We start from the raw sequence: 23,240 nt of genomic DNA, 5'->3' as shown, positions 1-23,240 counted from the left end.
ACTGTCCACAAAGAAGTCGCTTTGAAATACAAATCTGATTCATTTCTGTTCTCATCTATTCTGCCCAGTTCTATTCTGTTGACGCAGGCTTCCACCCACTCCACTGCCCTGCCTGCCTAAAACCCTGCTGTATCTACCTGCCTCTGAGGGTAGCTTCTTTCAGTTCCCATAAGAACCATGGCTTCTGGTTTCCAGACCTCCATTCTACTGCCACAGCCTCCTCCTGTCCACACATCTTCCCTCCCTCCCTTCCCTCTTCACCTCGCCAGCTCCTACTCAGGTGAGGGGTGCGGCCTCTCCCAGAAGTTCCCACAGCACCCCACATTTCTCCCATCAAAGCACTTTGACCCTGCTCTTACCCCTTCTTTGCTTCTCCTCCTCCCCTAGAATGAAAGCGTCATCCTTATAGGGACCTTGACTTTAGCCAGGTCTCTGAGTAGGTATAGAAAGTGGTTGGTAAAAACTGCTGAGCAAACGAAGGGCCACTGCATTTGGGAGCATCAGGATGAATTGTGATGCTGCCCTTTTGGAGGAATCTGAGCATGTAAGATGCTGGAAAGGAGGATCATTGCCTCACAAGTGCCAGCCCCACTACTACTTCGGCAATGGCAATAATCCCTTTATTAAGGTGTGTATGTTCTCCGTAGTTCCTGAATCAAGAAATTGGAAACAGCAGGACATCCAGCACACAGGCTGGAAAGGCAGCAGAAGGGGCTGGGGCTCTGTGGCTGACACTGCGACGCTGTGTGGCAGCCATCATCGGCCGCCCGGAAGTTAATCCCATTGAAGGAAGGTTTTTTAAAAATCTTTGCTAAAGCAGCAATTCCTTGGCGCTGACCACCAGTACGCAAAGAAAGGTGCAGTGTAACAGCTGCTACGGGTGTTTTTTTTTTCTTCCTTTCCCAGACCTAGTAAAGGGGGAGAACTTGAAAGTCTTCTAGCTGACATGAGTGCTGGGAGGCAGCCGATGGGTTGATGATCAAAGACTCCAGGTGTTTGGCTGAGAATTACGTCTCCGGGAGAACACAGGGGAGGTATGAACGCAGAAAGGGGGAAGTGATGTGTGGGAGAGGAGGACGGCTGAGTGCTAAATCCAGGCTAAACATAGCAAAAATTCCTGGGGTTTTGCCCACTTAAGACTGGAGGAGAAAGAGAAATTTTCTACTGTACGGACTAAGTGGTCCCACAGGTGGGCAAATGAGGTGTATCATCAATGAAACTCTTGTGGAAAGGGATGCTCTGTGCCTTAGTTTCCCCACACAGGGAGGGGGGAAAATGTTCTTTTCTTTTAAGATCAATAAGATAATTATTTCACTTTAAAATAGGAGGAGGGACTTCCTTGGTGGTCCAGTGGTTGACTCCACGCTTCCACTACAGGGGGCTTGGGTTCGATCCCTGGGGAAGTAAGATCCCACATGCCACGTGGCACGGCCAAAAAATAAAAATTAAAAAAAAATAAGTAAAATAGGAGGAGACAGACATGAATGGGGTTTAGTTACGGTGGGAAGAACAATTTATAAAGGGCTTCCGAGGGGACTTGATGGAAATGGGAAGGGTTACGATGCTCAAGGGACAGCTGCTCCAGAGATGGAACTCTGAGTGGAAGCCTGAAAAGATCTGGGGAGGGACCTCCCTGGTGGTCCAGTGGTTAAGATTCCACGCCTCCATTGCAGGGGTTCGATCCCTGGTCAGGGAACTAAGATTCTGCATGCTGTGCAGTGCGACCAAAAAAAAAAAAGAAAGAAAAAAGGTCTGGGGAATTGAGCTCTCATGGTAGAGGAAATAACTGCAAAGACCCTAAAACAGAAGAGTTTGGAATGCTTGAGGGGCTGCAGAGCTGTAAGTGTCTGGAGCCAAGTAGAGGGGGGGTTACATGAGTAAGGGAGGGAGCTAGTTCATGCAGGGCACAAAAGAACTTTGGGGTTTGCTAGTAATAGAGGTTATCAAAAGGTTCTAAGCAGGAAAGCTGTATCATCATATCTGTTGTTTAAAAGATTACTCTGGGCTCCAAAGGGAGAATGAGCTCGGAAAGGTAGGGATGGAGGTAGCGTGCACAGCCGGGAGTCAGGAGTCAGGGCTGGGAGGCCTGCAGGCGGGAGGTGTGGTGATGGCAGAGGAACCAGTGAGAAGTCGTGGGCTGCAGACTAATTTTGGATTCTGGAGCCGACAGTCCTCATTTCAGGCTTGGAGGTGGGGTGCGAGGGAAACAGGAAGCAAAATAAAAGTTAGTAGGTGTTTGGTACATTTACTAAGTGACTCACTCGCTCACTGGAGGCCATGAATGAGTGAACTTCCCTTTCCTATGAGATCTCCATGGCTCCTGGCAGCCAGCTGTTTGCCAAGATCCCTACTCTGTTTTTTTGTTTTCTTTTTATAAATTTATTTATTTTTATTTTTGGCTGCGTTGGGTCTTCGTTGCTGTGCGCGGGCTTTCTCTAAGTTGCGGCGAGCGGGGGCTACTCTTCATTGTGGCGCATGGGCTTCTCTTGTTGCAGAGCACAGGCTCTAGGCGCACGCGCTTCAGTAGTTGTGGCACGCGGGCTCCGTAGTTGTGGCGCACGGGCTTAGTTGCTCCGTGGTACGTGGGATCTTCCCGGACCAGGGCTTGAACCCGTGTCCCCTGCATTGGCATGCGGATTCTTAACCGCTGTGCCACCAGGGAAGCCCGTCCTACTCTGTTTTTGCCTTTCTGTAGTATGAGGTTAATAATACTCACTGTCCAAGACTGTGCGGCAAACAAATGATGACACTGACCTCAGACCTTCTGAGAAGAAACAAGTGGAGGCTCTGTGAGTGGACGCTGAGGCCCTTCTGGATGTTACTGTTGGGCAAACACACAGATTCAATATAAAATAGATGTATTAACCCTCTCAACGGTCCTGTGAAGGAGATACCTCTATTATCCATTTTATCCGGAAGACAGAGGCCCACCCAGGGAGTTTGTACAAAGGGGCCACGGTCGCAGTGCCTATGGGTCAGCCCAGGTGGGGGCAGTTGGAGGTGAGAGTGATGTGATAGGGTGAGTTGGCATCATCTTTGGGGCTGAGAGAGAAGAGGTCCTTGTGCTTGGTAATGCCCCACTTGCTGATCCCAACCTGGAGCAGAGGCATCCCTGCACTGTGGTTTGCTTAATGCCTTTCGAGAGAGTAAACTGGGGAGGAGGGGATCCCAGCATGCTTGCAGCCTCGAACCTCCTTTTGTTTGCTTGTTTGTATTGTTTTGGTTTTTTAGCCGCATCTCGGCCTGCGGGATCTTAGTTCCCTGACCAGGGATCGAAACTGCATCCCCTGCAGTGGAAGCACGGAGTCTTAACCACTGGACAGCCAGGGAAGTCCCTCGAAGCTCCTTTGAAGTGCGGTGGAGTGGGGGCCGCGAGTCTTGATGCTTGTTGGTGTGGCTGGAAAGCACCCAGGGCTGGAAGGGCAACGGTGTAGGGGAACTGACTGTAGTCGTGCCCCCAGGCCTGAGGCCTTGAAGGGAACTCCCTTTGACCACTTGACCATGGTTGCGCTGTCCCTTCTGTCAGTCCAGAAGCACCACGGTTTTGAATAAGGCCCTGGTATTTTCTCCTCCCAGCAGGAGCACAGGGGAGACACGGGGTGAAGGAGACAGTGGCAGGGCTGCAGCTTCTCAGCCCGGGACAGGAAAATTGCCCGCTGCTCTTCCCAGAGGTGAAGTCATTCTGCCTCCCTTGGAGGAGGCTGGCAGCTGCGTGAGGGAAGCTCAGTCCCTTCCTGTGGACCTTCCCTACCCTGTGTACATCTTTTCTAGGCCCTACCATGCTTGCTAAGGATCTGAGTGGATCTAGTCATCTTCGTATCCTCAATGCCTAGCACAGGGCCTGCTGCCCAAAGGGATTTGCTGAGTCAGTGGATACATTTCCAAATTTATGTTCAAAGTCCAAGGTTCCAAATCAGCATCTCCAACATCTGGCTTCCCTCGGCCGCTTCAGAGCCTGAGATCTGGACCTCTGATCTGGCTGCTGGCTGATCCTGCAAAGGAGGACACGTCAAGGAAAAGTGACTTCTCTCTGTTTACCTTCCTGTATCCCTGAAAAGGAGCCCTGGACACAAAAACCAACCTCAAGGAGTTTACAAATGAAGTGCCTGAAGAGAAGAAGGGAGTGGGTGGCAGGGCAGGAGCCTGGGTTCTAAGCCCAAATCTGCAACCAGCAAGCTGTGTGGCCTTGGGCAAGTCACTTAACCTCTCTGTTTCTCATCTTCAAAATGGAGCGGCATTATAGTAGGTTAAGGGCAGGTAGGCTGTGACATCAGATGGTCTGATTTTGAATCTCAGTTCAACCACTTGCCTGCAGCAACCACCTAGATTTTTGACCTTGGCTTAGTTATACAAACTTCCTGGGTCTCAGTATTCTCATTGGTGAAATGAGTGACAGTATCCACTTCATAGAGTTGCTTTTTTAAATTTAATATATATATTTTAGGACTGTGCTTGGCACCTAATAAGAGAGTTATTATTATTGTAATGTTTACCTTTTTTAAAATGATAAAGGACTGTTCTCCAGGCCTCCCAGGGTTTTGGCGATGATCCCCCAACATCATGAATAAAAAGGTAGGGAGGAATTCTGTAGGTATCAGGTCTTTTTTGACCTTTTTTTGTTTTCAAACCTGACAGGAAATTCCTTCTTCTTCCAGCGGTGCCAGCCACCCAGCCACAAGCACAGCTGACTGCTTTCCATGACAAAAGGCAAGGCCACAGGCCCCCAGGTCTCTACCCCAGAAACCAGCAAATCCCTGCCTCAGGAAACCACCACGGATTTCTTTTTCATGAAAAACCTCAAGGTTTTATCTACTAGAGCAGCTCAAGAAGATAAAAAACCAGTTAGATTCTGAAGATGTAGGCTCTTTCCAAGTTCTAGTAAGTCTCAGAGAGGCAGAGAAGCACAGCGTGGGAGTTTCCTCTGAAGTTCAGTGATGTTCCTTCTTCCGGGGTGTGTGTGGGGGGCTTTGGGACACCAAAGCTTGGCCCATTTTGCCTGGAGAGCCCTGGGGAGCTGGGGGAGGAGTTAAGGGGGCAAAGGTGCCCAGTTTTCAAAGCCTCTGGGCTCCCCGGCTGCCTTTTCCCAGTAAGTTCAAGAAGATAAAGGATGTAAAAGTATCAAGAAGGAAACCTGAAACCTGCTTATTAGTTTTTCAAATTCTCCTTTACCCCTGTCTTATTCTAAAAGGTACATCAGGTCCTAGAAGGTCGAAAGGCAGCTGCTTTAAGTTATACATGTGCCCAAAGGTCCTCAGCCTGGGCTGCAACTTGACACCAGGCCCTAGACTCTGGGAGAACCCCAGAGAAAGAAGGGCGCTAAACTACATGGGGATGGAGGGGGACGTCTTCTTCTCTGTATTGTCCCGAACAACGGAAAGTGAAATCTAGCTCAGGTCCAGAATTCCTGACCTGGTTCCCAGGCAGAAAATGTCACAGATGCAGGAAATGGGTGTCAATTGGAGTGCCAGTGCAGACTTTGACCTGGAAACATCACAGGCACAGGCAGCTTCGTCTCTTTCCCTTTAATCCCAGGCCCAGCGGGAGGCAGTTCCCGGATGGAGACCTGCCCTGGGCACAGCTCCTTTGGTCCCCAGCTCAGCTCGGGGGGACTGAGCCACACTGCTGCCCTTTGCGGTTGTCTGGGAGATCAGAAGTGGATTCTCCTCTTCGTCTTTGTTCTCATAAATGCCATCGTTCTGGCATTTCATAGCTATCAAACACCCAGATTTAGATGCTTCCAAATACAGGTTAATCACATTCTTTCAATGTATCTTTCTTTCCAAAAAATCCTTCTAAGTCTGTTCTCCGCACCACCATCCCTATCAAATAATAATAACCCAGATAGTTTAATTTTGTTTGGTCAGAATTATTCCCAGCCGAGGTCTCTATTAATAGAGATAGATGCCAAGAAGGAAGCTCCCATAAGCATGTACAACAAGCAACTAAAATATGGCGAGCCTACCTCCAATGCGACCGGCAAACGGGTAGATCTGTTCTGAGAAATGCCACAATCGTTGGGCTGCTTCTACTCACAACTCATTGAAGAGAAAAGCCGTTTCATAGGACAGACACTGTCCTGTACCAGAGCCCAGAGGCCTCATTCATTCAGGGCTCCTCTGCTAGCCCTAGAGCCTAGGACTTTGTGTGGGGTAGTGAGGGGTCTCCATTTCCTCCCTGGCAAATTGTGGGTGTTGGTCTAGATCAGTGGTTCTCATCCAGGTCTAATTTTGCCCCCCAGGGGACATTTGTCAATGTCTGGAGAAACTTTTGGTTGTCACACATGGCCAGGTCCTGGGGGGTGAGGAGGCAGGAGGAGGGGGAGTGCTTCTGGTATCTAATGGGTAGAGACTAGAGATGCTACTAAACATTCTGTGATGTACAGGGCAACCTCTACAATGGGTTATCCCTCTCCAAATATCTATAGTGCTGATGAAACCCTAGGCTAGAAACCTTATCTTTCAGGTTTCTTCTAGCTGGGGCCAAGTTCAAGTTTCCTAGCAATTTCCTTGGAAACGATGGGCTGCCCACGGCCCCCTTGAGGACCACAACAGCCAAAGCCAGAGCTCCCCCTGAGGAGTGCTGCTAGCTCGTGGGGCCTTACAGCACCATTTCTTTCTGGAACACAAATTATCTGGTGCACTGAAACTTAGTTTAAACTAAATGACAGAACCGTTACTCTGTTAAAAATAAATAAAATGCTCATATGCCTAGAGATCCTCCAGAACTGTTTCATTCCAACCCTTTAGGATAGGATGTGTGTAGGTGGAACAAATCCAATTAAAAAAAAAAAAAAATCAATCGCTCGCTCTCTCAACGCACAAAAATCCCTGTAGCAGCCTCCATGCCATGCCACTTATAGCTCTATTCCTTTAGGAGAAAGAAGTTAAAGACAGAAAAACAGTAATGCCTAAAAGGTAGCCATAAGTCATCCCACTTAAAGTTTATTTCATGTGAGTTCCAGCATGCGGTGTGCTTTTTTGGGGAAAAAAAAATGTTGTCCCAGTTCACATTATAAATTAATTTACAAATATAGAATTGTGTTAGAAACAGTATTTATAAAAGTCCATACAGTTTTTCACATAGAAAAATATCTATAGAAAGCGTTTTTTTGTACACACAATACGGCGGTAGGTAGTCTCTTTGGTTGTCCTCCTGCATAATATTTACAAAGTAATGGTGATGTTATTTATACCGCAATAGACTATTTTAAAAAAATAATTCTGTATGTATATTTCAAACTTCAAATTTAACAGTAACGCTGTGAGAGTCTCAAAAAAGAATACACAGGGAAAAGTTAAAAATTTTTTTGCAATGAATTTGTGTTCCTTTTTCTAAAAAAATTAAAATCCTGAACCAGCAACGCTCCCATCAAAGACCAAACAACATCGTCCAAAAAACAATTCATATGACATTATCTTCATCTTAATACATCGCTATTCCAATAAAATCACCAACTATCTGCATGTTAATTCACACTTTCTGGATAAGTTCAAACAGTGGCTGCATGTCTGCCATGTACAGACATTCTGTTGGGCACCAGGAGGGTGACCATAAAAAACTATTTAAAGGAAGATACCTCTTGAGAAGTACAAGGGAATGTTAAAAATAAATTACATAAAAAAAAATTTTTTGACCACAAATGTCTTATTTTAAAAACTTATAAAAATTCCATTTAAAAACTACTTTGAATAAAATTCGAAAACTTTGTTTCAAAGACGAAAAATCCAGGACAAATGCTAAAACGGATAGGATGCCAATTAATTAGGATGGTCACCCCAAACCTCAGAAATATGGCAGCAGAAGTAAGACAGAGCTGGTGTCCAACCTCGCTGCTCAGAATGTCTCAAGTGATACTGATTTCAACCAGAATCTTTGGTCAGATGAAACCTAGCTCATTCCTACTCTTTAGACACCATGTCTGCCTATGCACGTTGGTGCCTTTGCTTTTCAGGAACTAGAACACACTAGAACACAAAGCTTACAAGCACTGACTCTGGAGCCAGACCGCCTTAAAACTGGATCCTGGTGAGAGTTCCCTGGTGGCCTAGTGGTTAGCATTTGGCACGTTCACTGCCGTGGCCTGGGTTCAATCCCTGGTCGGGGGACAGAGGTACCGCAAGCCACACAGTGAGGTCAAAAAACAACAACAAAACAAAACAAAAAACCCTAAAATACAAAACACACACACGCACGCACGCACGCACACACGCACGGCCCAAACTCGATCCTGGGTCCATGACTTACTATCTGTATGGCCTTGGGCAAGCTAACTAACTTCTTGGCCGTTCACTGCCCTCATACAGAAAATGAGGGGGAGTAACAATACCTCTCTCCCAAGGTTGTCGTGAGGATTAAACGAGCTAATATACGTCAAGTATCTAGAACAGTGCCTGGCACACAGGGTGTGCTTGGGCGGTTCTATTGCTATTAGTATCTGCCATGTACCTGACACTGAGCATAGACAGAGGTGATTTGTGAGCTGCGAAGAGCTCAAGGATTTGTGGCGCTTCCTAGCACAGTATTCGAAAGACTCTCAGTAGCCACAAAGAAGACAAATGGAGGTTTCCTATAAAAATCCAGGTCTCTGGGCTTCCCTAGTGACGCAGTGGTTGGGAATCTGCCTGCCAATGCAGGGGACGCAGGTTCGGGCCCTGGTCCGGGAGGATCCCACATGCCACGGAGCAGCTAAGCCCGTGCTCCACAACTACCGAGCCTGTGCTCTAGTGCCCGCGAGCCGCAACTACTGAGCCCGCGAGCCACAACTACTGAAGCCCGTGCACCTAGAGCCCGTGCTCCGCAACAAGAGAAACCACTGCAATGAGAAGCCCACGCACCATAACGAAGAGTAGCCCCTGCTCGCCACAACTAGAGAAAGCCCGCACGCGGCAACAAAGACCCAACGCAGCCAAAAATAAAAATAAATAAATTCATTAAAAAAAAATTTTTTAAAAATCCATGTCTCTGACTTTTCTAGAAAAATCAGAATGCTGTCAAGCAGGAGATAACCAGCTGCCCACAGCAGCCTTCAGCTCGAAGGTCCCAACCGCTCGCAACTGCTTCCAGTGCCAACTGTTATCTTTTTCCGACCCAATAACTTAATTCACTTGTTTTTGTAGCCGGTCCCTGGACCCATTTGAGCTTGTGACCCTGACATACAGTGATGAACAAACACACGTGGTCCATGCCCTCTCAGGGCTCACGGGTATGATCCCAGAACAGAGTGAGCTGGATTTCTCGCCAGAGAAACCTGTCAAAGTTTGCCGGGTTGTAGAAACAGTTACCTACTGCATCCACACTACTCCAAGTGTGGTCAGTGGACCGCAAGCTCAGCCGGGAGCTTCGGAGAAATGCGGAGTCTCAGTTCTCGCCCCAGACCTACTGCCTTGGAATCTGCATTTTCCACAAGATTTCAGGTGTCCATAGTCAAGTCTGGGAAGCGGGGGGTCTATACCTCGGAGCCCTCCCGGGGGTAGATGAGGCTGTTGACCATGCTGAAGTTGTAGAAAGGGGTGCTGAAGGGGCTGCTTGGTCCCCCGCTGGTGCTGGCAGGGAAGGGGCTGTAGTAGGAAGACCTCTGGCTGCTGCCATTGCTGGTGCTGTGACTCAGCTGCAAGGTGTCTGGCGAGGCCTCCGGGACGGAGCTGGGGGGGAACGCGCCGCTCGAGGGCACCTGGGTCCCCTGGATCCCTAGAGGGCGGCCGCCGGGGAGCACTCGCTGGGTGCTCCCACTGCTGTTAACACTTAGCGTGCCGAGGCTGCTGAAGAAGCTGTTCAGGCAAGGGGTGGAGGAGAGCACAGACCCTCCTGGGGAGGAGGCGGTACTCTTGGTGCCCTCGGGAGGCTCTGGGGACTGAGAGGGCCTCAGCAACGCCGGGGAGCTGTCTCCTTCCGGCTTCCCACCCACTCCAGACCCCAGTCCCGGGGAGAGCCCTTCTTCTGTTTTCGAGGTCCCCACGGCCACCGTAGGGGTGCTGCTGGCTTCCGAGCGGCGCTTTCGCTTCCGACGGAAGTTCCCGTTGTCAAACATTTTCTCACAGTTCGGATCCAGGGTCCAGTAATTACCTTTCCCTACGGAGATGAGAAAGAAAGCTGAGTTAGGGGAGGATGCGGTTCAGGCTCATGTACTCGGCTTCACATGTGATAGGGGGCTGGTGGGCAGGCTCTCGTGAAACTCCGACAGAGATGCTCAAACCACTCTGCTGTTTAAATGCATCCTTTTGTGGGAGATGGCACTAACTGAGCCTCATTTATCTGTGGAGATAGGGATAAGAACAGTACACCTCACAGGTTGGCTGTGAGGGTTAAATGACAGATCTCCGCAAAGTAGCCACACCACAGTGAGTGAGTGAAGAAACAGTATCTGTTATCACTTGCTGAAAGGGAGCAATACTTGCCCCCCAAAAAATACTCCAGTGGAAAAAGGCAACCTCCAATACCCAACCCTCTGCCTTGCCGAACAAAATCAGGTTATAACTGGGGAACTGACTGGTTGAACAATGCCTTGGATGGATGTATTTGGAGTACAAGGAGGCTCCACACCCCTTCCTTGCCTAGGGCAGGAGGCACCCCTGCATCTCTTCCAAGCTCTTCCTCCACCAGGCCAGTCTCAGAGATCAGGGCCCCATTTAATGCATGCAATGCTAGTCTTCTGCTTAGAAAATTTCCCTCCCTTTTGAGCACAATGGAAGTAAAAAAGATCTATCGTCTTGGAGGATTTTATCTCCCAACAGCTTTTTTCACTTCTGGTAAAAAGAATCTTTGCCATTTGCAAATACTGTAAAGCGCTTATCCTGTAGTGAATTCTCTGCATGGGTAACTTCAGTTACTCCTCACAGCTCTTTGGAGACAGGCAGTATTATGGCCTCCATTTTTCAGATGGGGAAACTGAGGTGCAGATTGGTTAGCAACCTGCCGTCTTTCCAGTTAGCAACGGTAGGTAGGGCCAGGATTTAAGCAGGCTGGCTCTAGACTCAGCATTCTTAACTACTAGCACACACTCCCCCATATCCATTACTTCCACCTACACATTTTCTGCAAGTAGTTGCAGGAAAAAAACTTATTCACATATCTACCATCTAAATAACAATACCTGCATCTATCAGGATATTTATACTGTGTCACATCTTGGTACCAAAAGCTTTTTTCTTTTTCTTTTTTTTTTGGGGGGGGGGCATGCCGCGTGGCATGCTGGATCTGAGTTCCCTGGATCAGGGATCAAACCTGTGCCCCTGCAGTGGAAGCTCGGAGTCTTAACCACTGGCCCTCCAGGGAAGTTCCTGGTACCAAAAGCTTTGATAAGACACCGGTTAGAGGTCCTCGACCTTTTTAGAAAGTTGAGGAGTATACATGACAATTGACATGATCATCTCAGGTGATTGAGAAGCCAGATCTGGAAGATGTATCTTCTAGAACTGCATGCTCTGTCCAGTACAGTAACCACTAGCCAAACGTAGCTGCTAAGCGCTTGAGAAGAGGCTAGTCCCAAGTGAGATGTGGTGTCAAACACACACATAGGAGTTTGAAGACTTAGTGCCAAAAGAATAATGGAAAGTAGTTCACTGATAATTTTTTATATTTGTTCTATGTCGAAATGAAATTAAAAAACATTTCCACCAGCGTCTTTTCACTTTTTTCACGTGGCTACAAGACAATTCACAGCCACGTGTGGGTTGTACTGTATTTCAAGTGGAAAGCACTGCTCGAGAAAGACTTTAGGTACAAATACTCCAGGTCATAATTTGCATAATTTACACAAAATCCTGGATCTCTGTAGAGGGCAACTGAAACAGTTTTCTCTTCCCCTTTTCCTATTTTAATTTTTTAAATTAATTTTTAAATTTTTTTAAATTTTTTAATTTTCTTAAATTTATTTAATTAATTTTTAATTTTCCTAATTTCCGACTCTCTCCTCACACCCCTAGTCCTGGGCTCCTTCTGAAAACCTCACGTAAGATTCTGTTTCTCTCGTTTTTGAGCTTTTCTCCACCTCACTCCTCAGGTTAAGAGGGAAACCACTAACGCGCCACGGTAACCCAGCCCTCCTCACCCCCGGGGTTAGATCCGAACGAAGCAAACTTGGGGTTTTCATTTTTACATTTCCAAATACATAAGGTTCCCAAACCACAATCTGCAGGACCCAGCTCAAGCTCCCTGATCCCTCGACCCCCGTCTCGCGATGCCCGTGCCACCATCCTCGAATCATGTCTTAAGGTAGGGACAGTACGTGTCCCACGAAGGACACAAGTGAGTCTCTCTGGAACCCGAGACAGGAGGAAGGACATCTACGGACAGCGTGTTCCAACTCCCGGTCTCTCCCCACCTCTCTCGTGAAATGTAATGGGATTCTCAGCTCATCTGAATCTTTACAGCCATCCCTTATCTGAGAGCCCACCCGTGTTCTTATTCCTAATCCACCTCCCTGCAACTCGACCGGCCCTTCCAACGGCCTGAGGAACATCACCCAGGGGCGGCTCTCTGCTTGCCCTTTAACCCTAACTGGCCAGTCTCTGCGCGTGTGTGAGTTGGGGGTGGGGGTGGGGGTGGGGGTGGGGGGTAAGGGACCGGCCGGGAAGCACCTGTCCGCCCTCACCTGGGTCGTCCTCGTCGCGGGGCACCTTCTTGAAGCAGTCGTTGAGCGACAGGTTGTGGCGGATGGAGTTCTGCCAGCCGGCCTTGCTGCGCTGGTAGAAGGGGAAGCTGTCGGCCACGAACTGGTAGATATGGCTGAGCGTGAGCTTGCGCTCGGGCGCGCTCTGGATGGCCATGGCGATGAGCGCCGAGTACGAGTAGGGCGGCCGCACCATCTTCATCAGGTCCTCGCGGTTGGCCATGGACAGCCAGCTCAGCTCCCCGGGCGCCGCGGGCCCGGCGGGCGAGGCGGGCGCTGCGGCCGCGGGCTGCGCGAAGGGCCGCTGCGCGCAGGCGAAGGTGCCGGCGGCGGTCGGCGGCTGCAGGAAGGGCCCGGGCGCGCCCCCGGGGGGCGGCGGCGGCGGCGGCGGCGGCGGCGGCGGGGCGCCCAGGTACGCGGCGGCGGCAGGGGGACCGCCCACGGCCGGCCCGTTGAGCCACAGGTAGGGGTTGGCGGCTGCGGCCGGCGGCGCGGCATAGTCGGCCAGACCGTAGGGCGCCCGGGCAGCCGGGGGGGCGCCCGGGGCGGCGGCGCCCGGGGACAGGCCGGGCTGCGAGTACACGCCGAAGTTGTCGCCGCAGTAGAGAGCCATGTCGGCGACCGTCGGCGGGTGCGGCGCGGCGGCGGCGGCGAGGGGAGAGCGGGGCTGATCTCGCCGCTCGGGCGAGAGCATCCCTTTGGGGGCCAACCCTGCGGCCCCGCCTCGGCCCTGGCCGGGCGACCGGTGTTCTGGGCGGGGGAGGGTGCGCGCGGAGCGCCGACAGGCCGGCTTCTTATAACCGTCGGCGGCGCGACTCCTCCCGGGCAGGTCCCGGGGCTGGGCGGCGGCCCGTGGGCCGCGGCTCTCCACGCCCCCGCCACGCCCCATCTGCCCGCGCGTCCCGGCCGAGCGCTCGGAAACCTCGCGCCGCCCGCGGCGCCCCGCCCCGCCCCGCCCCTGCAGCCCCTCCTCGCCGGGCCAGGGGAGCCCCGGGGGCCAGGGTAACCGGGGGAGGCTGGCGCCTGCAGGATTCGAGCGAGGCGCTCCCCGTTCCTAACCACCGTGTCCTCAGTACAATAACGAAATAAAATAACGAATATCAAAACAAAGAGATCACCCGAGACGGTACTACTGTTTTCTAAAAAGTCTGTAAGTTAACTCTGGGTGGCCGCTCAGGCCACCTGCCTAGCCCCCTTTGGTATTTCGACCTGGAGCTATACCTTTTGTCATCGAGTTGCCGGATTCACGTCCGGTCTCGACCGCTCGGCTCACAGTCGAAAATAATAGACGTGATTTACAAGTCTTTGGGGTATACGAAAGATATCCCTTCTCCTGGGGAATTCTTTGAAGGGAGGGACTGAAATCGGTTTTTAATTTCTCTAACCACGTCTCTAAACATAACGATAGGTTCGTTCACATTCGGGAAACATGTTCATTTAGGTCACGTTTGCGCAGTCTTTTGGTGTGATTTGTTGTCTTTCAAAACAGAAGGGTGAACGTTTTCAAAGACATTGAAATGGGGGGGTTCGGAATTAGCATTTTAAAGCCAACTGTAATTTAAACTGTGCAAGAAGCGCTCATTTACAAAAACGGTCTTCACGAATTACGGTAGAAGACTTGCCCTCTACTTTTGTAAGTTTTCAAATGCGGCTCCTGCCTGGAAAAACAAACAAAACCAGTGAAGTACTGTGTGGACCCCACGTGCCACGCGATCGTTACTTACTGGCCCCGAACAACGATAAGAAAACTGTTTCTTTTACAATTAAAACGATTCCTAAATATGTTCTTAAGAAGTGACCGGTCTGAGATTCTCGTTTAAGGGAGAGGGTGGGGGAAAAGATTTTTTTCTATTAGCCAATTGCAGGCTGACAGTTCAGAATATTTAATAATTCGGAAACCCCTCCCCTCCACCACCCCGCATTTATTTTCAGGACAAAGTTAGTTATATACTTTCAGGAAAATGATCGTCTTCTGCTACCTCACTTCGTAAAAAATGAAATCCAGAAAACATTTAACGAGCAAATTTTGGTTCCTAAAATGCAAATCACACTTCAGATGCAACATTTTTCTCGTCTTTTGTGAAACCGGAAAGGAATTCTTGTCACGCAATTTCTTTCAATCTCCTTGCAGATGATATAGAATGGAATAGTGTTTGCCTTAGTCGTATTTTGAGTTAGGTTTCCTAGTTTAGATAAGCACCGTGCTTTTGTTTTCCTTCCCAAATAACCCAAACGAAACTGTTTTGTTTTGCTATTTCTCTTGCGATGTTAATAAGGGTGACAGCTATAAGGAAGGAAAACAATTTTTAATAAGTTATAATGCCCCAATTTAATAATTTTTCGTAAATTTAAAATTTAAACTAAAAAGAGAAAGTCCACAAGAAGAGCTGGCAAACTAGATGGCAATAAATTAGGAAAAATTTGAAACCATCTCCCCCTTAGTAATTGATGTCCTTAAGAATATAATATAATGCCTTCCCTTATTTTTTAGCAAATTGCTTACCCATATATACTTTGCAGTCCTGAAGGTTTGTTTTTGTTTTGTTTTGTTTTGTTTTAGTTTAACTCTTAACCCTATACTCCAAATTATCCTGAGTGAGAGACCATGATTGAAGATTATTGTTTCTTGTTTGGGTTAAAGGTTCAGCCCAGTAGAGATATTTTGTTCCTTGACTATGCAAGGAACTTGACTAAAGTCTTTTGCGGACTTTACTTTTATTTAAAAATCATGGAGCCACCTAGCGTCTCCTTGCCTTTGTTACAGCATTTATCCAGATAGGGATCTGTGAGGTGGACACCCCCTCTAGGGGTTTGGAAGTTATACTCTTTTCTATCTATTTTTAAATCACATATTAATTAGATAAGCTTAAAACTATCATTGGTCATAATCTGAGTTTTTAATTCAAAGTTAAAATATTATTTTAAATCCCCGTTTTTTAAAAAAATTAAATTTAAAAAGCAGTTGGTGCACTTAGGGAAAAAAAAGATAAAAACTATACTTAGGGGAAAAAAAGTTAAAAACTATGCTTAGGGACTTCCCTGGTGGCGCAGTGGTTAAGAATCCGCCTGCCAATGCAGGGGACACGGGTTCGAGCCCTGTTCCGGGAAGATCCCACATGCTGCGGAGCAACTAAGCCCATGCGCCACAAATACCGAGCCTGCGCTCCAGAACCCGCAAACCACAACTACGGAGTCCGCGTGCCACAACTACTGAAGCCCGCACGCCACAACTACTGAAGCCTGTGCACCTAGAGCTCGTCCTCCGCAACAAGAGAAGCCACGGCAGTGAGAAGCCTGTGCACCGCATTGAAGAGTAGCCCCCACTCGCCGCAACTAGAGAAAAGCCCGCGCAACGAAGATCCAAAGCAGCCAAAAATAAATAAATAAAAATTAAAAAAAAAAAACTATGCTTAAAATGTAAGTTTCCTGTAATAACGTTTTGTCAAATTCCCTTTTCACAAAAGAATATGATCGAGGCAATTGATTAATGTATCTATGCCACTGTTACATGTTTTCATCACTGGAAAATAAAACATTTTGAGAAATTATTCAACCCAAAGAAAACATCTCATTTATTTTCCACTGACATTTGGTAATATCCTTGAGGCTTCTTTGAGCGACAACAGTGATTTATGATGGCATGTAGTTATTTTGTAACAAACGCTGTAACAGAATGTCAAATTCCTTACACTCATTGATTGATAGCATCATAGAAACCTTGGCACGTTAGTGTTTGCTGGTATTTTTCCATATTTACCGAGGAAGAAAAAGGTAATATAAATTGGAAATAGCCTCAGTGGTCTTAATTCCTAATGGCTGTGACTTAGAACAACATTGAACTGTGAACAGAGTCAGTCCTTCCCAATTTCAGCATCATTGTTTACTTTGTATCATCTATGAAAAAGGCCACAAGCAGAAATTATGAACTCTACCCATGTCCCCCACCTGGCTTTCTACCTTGCACTATAGTTATTATACCTATCTTACCTCTTCTCATACATCAGAGGCCCTTTGAAGTTGAATCCTTATATGTAATTCCGTTTTTGAAACACCTTGCCCACCAGAGGACAAACAAATATCAATTTTTGAAAAATTCGTACCTGTTGAATTAAGGAATGACTACTTACAAATGCCATGTTGGAATATAAATAAGCCCATTCAAGGATGAGTAAACACACACACACACACACACACACAAACCAAACACACAAAATGGAACGTTGGGACCTGGGGAAAATTTCTATAGCAAAAAGGAATAGAAGCGTTACTCAGATGTGCAGAAAAAGTCCAAATCTGAAAATCATTTACTAGAGTGATGGAAAGAACATTTCAGAAAATATCTGCCTTTTTTCTTCAATAGACGTAAGACGGTTTGGCCTTTATGAAACAAGAAATCAGAGTAAGGTAAAAACCAAACTCTGGGTGCAAGTGGAGATGAAAAAGGAACAAGAAGAGGTGAGAAAAGAAAGCAAGAAAACTCAAATTGTAATCGGAGAATACAGTTTTTGGAAAAATGAGGTGAGATTAACTCTATCACTTAGGCTAAAATATGTAAGATTAATCAGTGCACTTATTGTTTTGGTGAAGATGGGATGGATTATGGAAGAAAAGATCTTGTGTCAACGGGAGCTGGACCCAATATCTCATTCCTTACTTTTTCCAACTTCTGACCACTTAATTGGTTCTCCTTTTGGAGCTGGTAGTGTCATTAGTGCGGGGCACACTGAAGAGCCTCTGTCCACTCCCGGCCCCTACCTCAAAGGCTGCGACTTGCAGCTTAAAGCAGAACCCAGAGGTGCTGTCCGTTTGCTCCTTTAACAAACTTTTAGGGCTCTACTTACTGAATGTTAAGTGCTGGTGGGAAACTGAGGCAACTCTTTTCCCTAGGAGAGCAGGTTTTCCACCAATTTAGCATTTGTCTTCTTTTTTTTTTTTTAAACAGTATTTGAACTGGATCATTTTTTTTCTTTATTTATTTTTGTCTGCATTGGATTTTCGTTGCTGCACGCGGGCTTTCTCTAGTTGCGGCGAGCGGGGGCTGCTCTTCATTGCGGTGCGTGGGCTTCTCATTGCGGTGGCTTCTTTTGTTGTGGAGCACGGGCTCTAGGTGCGCAGGCTCCCGTAGCTGTGGCACACGGGCTCAGTAGTTGTGGCTCGCGGCTCCAGAGCACAGGCTCAGTAGTTGTGGGGCACGGGCTCAGTTGCTCTGCGGCATATGGGAGCTTTCCAGACCAGGGATCGAACCTGTGTCCCTTGCATTGGCAGGCGGATTTTTAACCACTGTGCCACAAGGGAAGTCCAGCATTTGTCTTCTGTTCAAAGAATACGGTTCCCTTGTAAGCCCTTCATGTTGCCATTGGCCAAGTAGCCCCTGCCGGTTCCCCTACTCAGCCACCTGGGAGTCAGGGAAGACTGGAATGAGCTGCAAATACAGAGTGAGGGGCAAAAATCAAACCCAGGGAGGCTCAGAAGCAAGGGCATAGCCCAGGGATCACTGGGCCACAACCAGCTGACCCCCAAGGCTCATGGCCTTCTTCCCACTGCCAACATTAGGCACAGGACGTGTAGCAAAAAGGATGCATCCTTAGGATTCTTGTAGGCTGAAGCCTCAAGGATACCACAGAAGTTCCAGGTACTTAATACAGAAAAATAAAGAAAAAATTATCAGCCCAAACAAGGGTGATCCAACAATTCCTTTGAACAAAGTTATTAATACCTCACTCCCCTGCTTGAGCCTTGCACCTCTTTCTGTGGCCTCACTCTCCCCTCCCCAATCCTCTGGAATGCTTCCTGGCCTCCGGTTCTAGCTGATTAGCCCCATTCTGGAGCTTCCTCAGCTGACTTCTCAGACCCTTCCTTCTGCTCCAGACCCAGCTCCCAGAGTGTCTTCCACTCTTGTAGGATGTCTCCCTGCATTGAATGCATTCTGGCTCTCCTGGGATCTTCCCATGGTGTCCTGAGGCTCCGTTTCCCCCAACGCCTTCCTCCTCGGGGCAAGAAGGTCCTCAAGCCCTCCTGTCTTGCTGGATGGCTCCGGCATCTGCTTGCATGTTTCATCCAACTCTCTGGACTCTCGTTTCCAATAACCAACTCCTCCTCTGCAGGTCAGCCACCCACTGTACTGGGTGTTCTCTGAGGCCGGGGACTGTGGCTCACTTTTTCTTTGAGCACTTACAATTAAGGAACATGCACTAAATGCCTGGGACGGTGCTAAGCACCTTACATGTGCTATCTCATTTACTTCTCATAGCAATTCTGTGAAATAAGAACTGTTCGTCCTCATTCTACACATGAAGCAACAGAGAGAGAGAGGTGAAGTCATTTAACTGGGGTCTCCCAACTTCTACATGTGCAGCCAGGATTCAAAGCCGATTCACAGCCAGGCAGTCTAGCTGAGGGACGCAGGCTGGAAGCCCTCCGCTCTATTTCCCTCCTCTAGTATTTCCCGTGTGCCTAGTTCGGTGCCTGACATCGGGGCCTGCTCAATTATCATTTGTCACTTGAATAAATTAAAAAGCCTTAAATCATATAAAACAGAAATTGGAAATCTCACCCCTGCAACCTCCTACCCCCCCTTTTTACATGGTCCCTCTCACCAAAGGCAGCCATTTGCTATCAGTTTCTTATGCTTTCCTCCAGAAAATGTTTTCAGGTACTTATCTGCACAGCTATGGCTTTAAAACCTGAATCCATGCTATTCACATAGCTCTGCACCTTCTACTTTCATTAATATGTTTTGGAGGACTTTCCAAAGCAGCCCCTATGTCCACATGTCTACCTCATTTTGTCCTCCTGGTTTTCCCCTTCATGGGATTTTCAGCGGAGACCCACCAGTATGGTTGTGCGTGGGTGGTTTATAGCCTGTGTCCGTTCTAATGGGTTGGTGCCCCTCCATACCTGTTAGCAATATTTTGAGTTTAACGTATTTTAGATGATCTCTGGATTATTTCCTTTCTAAAAAACAAAAAACAAACAAAAAAAACAAAACGAGGCTTACTTTACTTATGATAGTAACTTCGTAGCTGATTTTGTAAAGAGTACGTACCTTTAAATGTTTAATTCTGACAAATTGCTCTCCCAGAAGATGCCCCACTTTGAACCACCAGCAGTTCCTCCTGGGTGCTTATTTCCCTTCCTCTTTGCTAATGCCGGATGTCTTCAAGTCTTTTTATTTTGCCAATCTTAAAAGCCCAAAACGATATCTCAAAAGTGTTTCCATTTGTTTTCCTTGATAAATGAATACCTAGTCACATATCATTTTAATTTAATTGTGTGTGTGTGGGAACTGCCTGCTCTGATCTTTTGCTCATTTTTCTATTTGTGTTCTTTTTAAAAAATTGATGTGTCTGAGCTCTTTGTGATTAAAGATATTAATTTTTTTTTCTCCTAGGTTTCACAAATCATGGTTTCTTTGTTAAAACTGTCTCTTCTGTTGGCATCTGTGATAACACTCTGTCCTGCCTTTCTTCCTTTATCTTCTGCATTTTCCTAAAGGATGTCTGTTTATTTCACATCTCATCCTTTGAATATTGTGTTTTTCCCTCGGGTTCCTAACCTCAGCCCTCTTTTTTTCCTCCCACACATTCTTTTTTTTTTTTAATTTATGTTTTGGCTGCGTTGGGTCTTCGTTGCTGCACACGGGCTTTCTGTAGTTGCCGCCAGCAGGGGCTACTCTTTGTTGTGGTGCGGGCTTCTCATTGCGGAGGCTTCTCTTGTTGCGGAGCACGGGCTCTAGGCGCACAGGCTGTAGTAGTTGTGGCTCGCGGGCTCTAGAGCGCAGGCTCAGTAGTTGTGGCGCACGGGCTTAGTTGCTCCGCGGCATGTGGGATCTTCCCTGACCGGGGCACGAACCCGCGTCCCCTGAATCGGCAGGCGGACTCTCAACCACTGCGCCACCAGGGAAGCCCCCTCTCCTGGATTTTTGCAGTTGGCTCCTAACTGACCTGCTGGCTCCTTTTGTCACGTCTAATCCTCTCTCTACACCATAATGATTTTGTAGAAGAGCAAATCTCGTCATGACACTTAACAAGTCTTTAGTGGCTCCCAGGGCTCTTAGGATAAAGTGTAAACTCCATAGCATGGCACATGTGATCCTAGGAGAGGCAGCTCATCCTGTTGGCCAGCCTGCTCTCCACTCCACACTGGCTCCGTACTCAGTGTTTCCCCTAAATCCAGTCCTTCTGTTATCCTCTTCATGATTCTAACCCATTATGCTAATTACTACTTAATAGTTTTCTTTTAATTGATTCAACTTTTAAATTCCATTATTTGGAAGGAAAACCATATAGCACTACTGCAAATTAAGTGTATATCCATATATCTATATAGATATAAAGTGATTGAGATATATATAGACGTTGCCATAGATAGAAGGTAAACAATGTCTATGAATTTTGTTCATTAATACTGCTGATAAAATTGTTTCCTTAAATAATGTTAAATTTCAAAAAAATTAAAAATACCAGTAAACTTAATTTCATTAACAGTAATACAAGTAACAGTAAGTTTACCTTAATTTCATTAACAAAGATTCAAACCTGAAAATAAATTCCTCAGTAAGAACAACAGGACTAATGATCAGTTTAGTAGAAAGTGATGTTCAGTTTAATGATGTTTATTTTTAAGTTAAGATTAAGAACAGCATTGTAAAAAAAAAAGATAAATGGAAGATTGTAAATTAACTACACTTCGATTTAAAAGAAAAATAAGATTAAGACAAAGTTCTACTTTAGTAACACAAATTCTGTTTTTTGAACTTTTTTTTTCCAGCACGAAGAATTGCAGCTTACGTGTGTTTACATGGGAATGGAAAATGGTATTTGATTGCCCCATTTGATAGGTATGGCTAACTTTTATTCCAAAATGTTTGATTCAAGAAGCTGTCTGAAGGAATCATTAGGATCCATTATAAATCTGTGAAGACATAATCCAAGATGTTATCCAAAAAGGAATAGAGAAGGGATTTCTTGGGCCCTAACTACCGTCACTGGATCATGCTTATAAAATCCTTTTTATCAACCCTGTCAAGTGTTTTTTCATCCCTGCAAAATACTTTCAGCAAGTATTTCAGGTGAGTTTGTAACCAGGTTCATTTATTCAAGAAATACTTATTGGGCTTCCCTGGTGGCGCAGTGGTTGAGAGTCCGCCTGCCGATGCAGGGGACACGGGTTCGTGCCCCGGTCTGGGAGGATCCCATATGCCGCGGAGCGGCTGGGCCCGTGAGCCATGGCCGTTGAGCCTGCGCGTCCGGAGCCTGTGCTCCGCAGCGGGAGAGGCCACAACAGTGAGAGGCCAGCGTACCGCAAAAAAAAAAAAAAAAAGAAAAAGAAATACTTATTAAGTATGACAGACCCTGACCCTGGCTCCAGGCAAACCTGGTAAACCATGAATTTCTCCTCCCACATAGCTTCAGACAAGGAGAAGTTTCCCACCCAGAGGACCAAGGGACCCAGGGGACCCAGGCTACTGGTTTATAATCCCCAAGGTCACTTTATCTTGTTTGGAAATACTGAAATAAGCTTGTCCTTCAAGGATAAATTAGGCTTTCAAATGAGCAAAACTTATCTAAAGATATGCTAATTTGCAGATCCTTACCCAATCATGCATATGATGTCCATGAAGATAGAATTTTCTTCTAGAAAGACTTAATTCTTCTCCTATCTTGAAAAGACAGGAGTGGAACTTCAGTATGAAGCAGTAGTCACTGCCCTACACTTCACAAATTTGAAAAGACTGAGACTTCAGTGACCTGTGCTTAATACAACTGACAATTTTAATTGCCTCCTGGAATCTTCTTGCCAGTTTTCCTTGCCAATTTTCTGTGGCCAAGAATTCCCCACTGTACACAAGATGAATAGTTTTGGCTGCCCAGCCTGAAGGAAGGGAGTCCATTCTTTTGTGAACCAGACATGGTCCTAGTACCCTCCAAGCTTTTCCCAGTGCATTGCTTCCGAGCCTTATCATGGTTTGCCACAAATTGGCCAATAAACTTAAAACCCAGTTCTCTTCTTCAGATGTATGCGTTGACAGGTCAGGATGCAACCATGGTCTTAATTCAGCCTGTGTCTGACAAACACACAAAGATTAGATGGTTTTACAGTATCAGTGGCTTCCTCAGTTTGCTAGACTCCATTATGTAGAAAATCTTTGCATCAGATGTATTTTACTGACTTACTGCACCTCTTCTTAACCAACCTCCAGTTGAACCCAGATTCATTCTTCTAATTCCAGTTCCCACAGCCTTTCTATCCTAGAGCCCTTTGCTTTGCTTCTACTTTTTGAGGTTGGTAATTGCCTTTCATAGGTAATAAGCACTCTGTAGATGGTTTTCGAGGGTGATGATGATGATGACAATGTTCATGACATCCTTGACCCTATGGCTGCCTCCTGACTCTCGTTCCACCCAGCCAGGGCAGAAATTGGAAAAGCTGGACTGACTTAATTTTCCAACCAGTGCTTCCCTGTCCTGTGGCAGAGTGACCCAGGGAGCCAGTTAAAATGCAGATTCCTTGGCTCCACTCGGTGGAGTCTGAGTCTCTAGAGTAGGACGCCCGCAGGCTCTGTACTTAACCTCCACCCCTAATGATCCTAACACTTGAGTTTGGGAGCATAATCACCTGCTCAAAACTTTAA

General features: G+C 47.0%; 1 protein-coding gene across 1 annotated transcript; it reads right to left on the bottom strand.

Annotated features, from left to right (window-relative positions):
* Nucleotides 1–6,935: 6,935 nt before the first annotated feature.
* Nucleotides 6,936–13,235, bottom strand: FOXI3 (forkhead box I3). Its single transcript, XM_067704429.1, has 2 exons — nucleotides 12,590–13,235; nucleotides 6,936–10,068 (listed from the first exon to the last, which is right to left on the bottom strand). The coding sequence occupies exons 1-2, from the start codon at nucleotides 13,218–13,220 to the stop codon at nucleotides 9,446–9,448; spliced, it is 1,254 nt and encodes a 417-aa protein (XP_067560530.1). The 5' UTR covers nucleotides 13,221–13,235; the 3' UTR covers nucleotides 6,936–9,445.
* Between the last annotated feature and the right edge of the window lie 10,005 nt (nucleotides 13,236–23,240).

This window comes from Pseudorca crassidens, chromosome 14 (assembly GCF_039906515.1).
Source record: "Pseudorca crassidens isolate mPseCra1 chromosome 14, mPseCra1.hap1, whole genome shotgun sequence".
Lineage (NCBI taxonomy): Eukaryota > Metazoa > Chordata > Mammalia > Artiodactyla > Delphinidae > Pseudorca > Pseudorca crassidens.
The sequence above is the reverse complement of the archived record's forward strand: the minus strand, read 5'-3'. Positions and strand labels throughout refer to the sequence as shown.